Raw genomic sequence first — 5,068 nt, 5'->3', positions numbered from 1 at the left:
AGCCATCTAATAAAACAGGATTCCATTCTTTGAATCTAAATGAAACTCGAATATTAAAAAAAAAAAAAAATGCAATTTTAAACTTGAGAACTGTTGAAATATACATGAAATAGAAATGAATTAATCTTCTGCAATCCAAATTATTACTTTTTATTAATCTTTAAAATTTTCAAACCCATTTCATCTAGGCAAGATTCAGATCATATAGATTAATTTTCATGCAGATTAATCAATTAAGATTATGTATTCATTTGTACATAGATCATTTTAATATCTAGAAACATTAAAGTGAAGTACGATTCAAATGATCACAGCTGACTACTCCGTAGGCACACGGAAAAAGTGTAATTCAAGTGATGACAAGTTATATCATTTGGGACCAATATGCCGATGACAATGATTCCTAATTATTTGCATATAGGTCAGTTCCTATCAAAAGATATGTAAATACAATATGAGCTCAATTGTTGGTATCTGTTAATAATTAAAAGGAACAACTCCTGTGACGGCAGATATCAACTGACTTTGAGGTGTTAAATATTATACCAGTTCAATGAATTTTATATAATTTATGTCAATATATTACATTTCTTACTTGTATAAAATTGCATATTTTCTATAATGACATTAACATTTCTTATCTATTTAACATTTAAATCATAACCATCCATATTATTTTTCATTGCCATATGCATTCTTTTTAAACGCTCCAATCCAAAATATTATTTGTCAATAAGAAAATTAAATATTGAAAAAATTAGAACTACTTCATGTTCAAAATTATTTATCACATTCAGAGTCCTTAATTAAAATTATTCATTCATAATTCATTTGTGAGCTGCTTTATTATTGTTCATCTGTTGCCATCTAGGAACACATAAATATTATATAAGTGATGAAATTTATTGATTATTAAAATCAGATTAATCCAGTAATGCCACCCTAAATGCCATCACTGAGCCTGGAAGAATCAACCTAAAAATGAGTAAGGAATTTTCGAAATAAATTCGGTCAAATATATGAGGCTAAATAGAAAATCTAAAAGATTGGCTGTTTGAAGTTACAATATGCTACTTATTATTTCTAACTTTTTTTCTTTGTTTAAGTAGGAGTCATTGCATCATGAAAAAAATCACTCTAATTTTTCCAAAATAGAAGAAATAGTATCTAATATGGAACTGGAGAAAAATAACGCTCTTAATTGCAAATTCCCTAATTAAAAAATTTACTATTTGTTCTGCCCAAAAGCATTGCATAACGTATTGAAATAATCTTTTTCAGAACTTAAGGTTTCAATTTAAATAATGATAATTTTAATTAAATGGAGTAAACTTATTAATGGTGTACATAAATATAAATATAAAATTTCATATAGGCTTTTTTTATATAGGCCTAATGAGGCTTTGTCTCGAATATAATAAATTCGCTGATAACCGGCTCTGGCGACAAAATTTACTATATTAGTTGGTGAATCTTTTGTGCATTTTGATGAATTGTTTCTATTTGCTACTTTTTCATTGAAATATATTACTTCCATCAAAATCAATCATTCCATTATATAGAGGGTGTTATTTTATTTTTTACAAAGTAATTTTTTTCGAGATTTCTGGTTTCGGTTTACTATCATGTACTATTTAATAAGTTTCCAATTCATTGCATTAAATTATTTATTTAACGTACATAATCAACAATATATAAAATATTATAAATTAAGAAATACAAATTATTGCAAAGATTAATTATTACACATATTGCATAGGAAAACATTGCATAACATTGTTAACAATTATTACACATATTGCATTGTTAAATAAACATTGTCAAATGCATGATGCATTTTTCTGTGAATTATTTTACTTCTTCACTGCTATTTTCTATACTTTAGATCTGATTCTTTTACAGAAGTTATATTCCATATCTTAAAACCCTCTAAAATTGTATATTAGAAAACTTTTTATAGCAATCGAAGAAGCTTCATTAGCAATATAGCACAAAAAGCTAAATATACCTTCGCTGTCTTTGTACATATTTGCTTATAAAGCACTAAAAACTTCTGTTTATAAGCGGGAAAGAAATACATCATATTCATTCAGTTAGTTAAGTATCTTCCACAGCATACATTGCCAGAAATATATTTACCGCGCTCTTAAAAAACGAATAGTTTTGTTTAATTCATTTCTTTTTCAGTTTTCATGACGTTATTCAAAAATTTTCTTCTTCTCTATGAATATACGATTTTTAAAAAAGTAAACATCGAATGATATTGCAATATTTTTTCATAGGAATGGCACTAAATTGGAGAATTCCTCGCTTATCATTGTTTATTCATAATAAATGTCAACATCAGATTTTTGAAACTACTATTTAAACAGGCGAAGTAGCTGTGGAACTCCCGAGGTCCTTATGTCCATCATCTGATATAAAGGACGATCTATTATCCTCATCAGTTTGGTCACACGTTTTACAAGCGGAAACAATGGCTATCTTGTCAAGCATCTGCGCAAAGTCTATGTCTGTCATCACCCTTTGGAATCGTATCAGAAAGAACCAATCAGAGTAAGACAAACGATGACACAAGGATTTGAGGGTTTCTTTCTCAGCCCAAGGGGCTGAAAACTTCATGACAGCCACCCTTTGTGACGGAAAAAGTAACACGATTCGGTACAGCAACACAATTCCAGACACAATGGTCAAGAATATATACCAAGCATGAATGAAGAGAAACATGAACATGTAAAGCTTGTTCAAAGGAAGGAAACATGTTGTTTGGTGATGTGTCTTATTCACAGAAACGGAACACACTCCTTTTGGAGGGAAGTAAAACTTTCGAAAATCCGACCATGTCGAGACTTGAATGGGTAGAAATTCTGGAACACCAGTCACAATGAAAAAGTGCACCAACCACAAAGTCTGCGCCAGAGCGATAGAATAGTTCAAAACTTCGCAGAAGATGTGCATTATCGTGTACATTTTGTGTTTACCTTGAGTGGCGAGAACATACTTGGCGAGATAGCATAATTCGAAACCTCTTTTATCATCCTTTCCATTAGTTAACTCTAAACCTGAGATCAGCCTCGTCATATAACCAGAATCGTAATATTTCCACAGTAAATGAGGAAGGTAGAAGTTAAATGCATGGATTAGGAATAGTAGATTAACCCACGGGTAGAATTCCTGATGACGGCGAAATCCATGAACAGACGGATCAACCGACGCACTGTTTGCTACATGGTGGCTCAGGAGTTGAACAGGCAAAGAGTAAACATACTCAGCATAACAGTGGGTTTCCAGTTGTTCTTTAGTGTATCCAGCGACATTTATACATGAAAAGGAATGTCCCAGGACAAGCCTGCAGGTTATAACGAAACTGCAAACCAACAACAACGCAACAGTCCATCGGTAATGTAGATGAAAGACGAAATTTTCTGCCAAAATCTTTTTTGGAACAAGACGTACGTAAGCGTTACGAAGCATTTTCTAAGTCAAAGCGAAAAATTGGCTTGTAACACTTTTGCAGTAGCAGCGGAACTAGGAAGTGAGAAAGGACGCTTCAAATTTTCTGTTAATTCCTTATCACACAGGAAGTACAGAGAACACAAACTGCAGAAGCGTGATTAAAAGTAGTAAAAAGAAAAATACTATTTCCTTCACAATTTAGGTGCGAGGGTTGTAAACAGCCAGTGCAGACTTGCATTGGAAAGTTTAAAAAAATACTTTTAAGATAATTAATGAAAAAATAACAATTCCTTTGAAAATTAGAATTTTCTCCACAATAAAAAAGAATCGATTTTTGAATTAGATTTTTACTCTTCCGTGTACAAAGTATACAGAATGTATTATAAACGTCAAAAATTCGAACCCAAGACTGACAATTTCCGTGTTTTAGACCACCTTGAATTCGAAAAACACATTTTTGATACTATGTCTGTTTAAGGTAATAAAAAGCCATTTTTCTGCTAGACGGATAAAATTAGGTATATGGTCTTTATACAAATTTGCAGGTTTCTATCAAGTTTTGTGCAAATTCTATTTAGAGGAAGTCTGTCTGTCCAACTGTTTGAATAGCGGGATAATTACAAAACAAACTATTTAGATAAAATTTGCTAATTGAATTTAACATCTCTTTATCTATATTTGACAAATTTTGAGCCAACTGCAACAAAGGGTTGATCATCTATCGGTCTTCCCTTACGGAAACATGTAAATGCGATCATTCAAAAACGCAATGACTTAAAAATATCGAATTTGGTTTTGTGACTGCAACTGTAGTTGCGCATCAAAATTTGATTTCAATCAGTTGGGCAAAACATGTCTAAAACATAAATTTGATTTTCGGATAATATTAACCGTCTGTCAGGGATTAATGGCGAAAAAACTCGCCCAGGATCAAAAGACAGATTGAGTAAAAATGTTAAATGTACATCAAGTTTAATATTTCGTAATTATTATACGAATACGAATTATTAATATTAGTAACTGTAGAGCACCTTCATAAACGGCAGTTTCATTAAATATTTTTAATTCGTCATATATGAAGCCCACAAAGAGATAATATTGTAATCGTCAAAAAAGAATTCGCCATTTTGACAAATCTCCAAATTTTAGATTTTTTCTGAGTCAAAGAAACACAATTTATATCTATTCGTCTATGAATATGATAACTCGAAAACGATACGACTAAACAGGTGAAATTTGTTATGAGGACTTAACACCAAAACACCAAATTCATAGTTTTCAATCAAATTTTGAGTGAAATCCATTTAAAGAGAATTCTGCATGCCTGAGTTAAAAAATATCAGATAATTACGAAACTTATAAAGCTAGAAGTATAAACTATGATAAACCGGATTAGTATTAAGTTTTATATTTATTATTATTATATTTTTATTAGTATAAAGTTTTGTACCAAATTTCTTAAATGTCAAACTTTTTCAGATTACTTTTTTTATGCATCTAAACAGGATAATTCAAAAACGTAATTTCTAAAATAAATAAAATCTTGTATGTAATTTTGCAATTGAATTCGTAGTTCTGGCCTGAATTTGGTTTTAATTGAGGTATAAAAAAT

At 30.5% G+C, this 5,068-nt stretch overlaps 1 protein-coding gene across 1 annotated transcript; it reads right to left on the bottom strand.

Annotated features, from left to right (window-relative positions):
- Positions 1-1,729: 1,729 nt before the first annotated feature.
- Positions 1,730-3,522, bottom strand: LOC129966025 (innexin inx3-like). The gene has a single exon (XM_056080370.1). The coding sequence runs from the start codon at positions 3,472-3,474 to the stop codon at positions 2,365-2,367; it is 1,110 nt and encodes a 369-aa protein (XP_055936345.1). The 5' UTR covers positions 3,475-3,522; the 3' UTR covers positions 1,730-2,364.
- Positions 3,523-5,068: the final 1,546 nt, after the last annotated feature.

Source organism: Argiope bruennichi, chromosome 1 (genome assembly GCF_947563725.1).
Source record: "Argiope bruennichi chromosome 1, qqArgBrue1.1, whole genome shotgun sequence".
Taxonomy (NCBI): Eukaryota; Metazoa; Arthropoda; class Arachnida; order Araneae; family Araneidae; genus Argiope; species Argiope bruennichi.
The sequence above is the reverse complement of the archived record's forward strand: the minus strand, read 5'-3'. Positions and strand labels throughout refer to the sequence as shown.

Bases quoted from the DNA above. Each gene is read 5' to 3' on its own strand.
- LOC129966025 (XM_056080370.1), bottom strand. From the start codon at position 3,474: ATGCTTCGTAACGCTTACGTACGTCTTGTTCCAAAAAAGATTTTGGCA.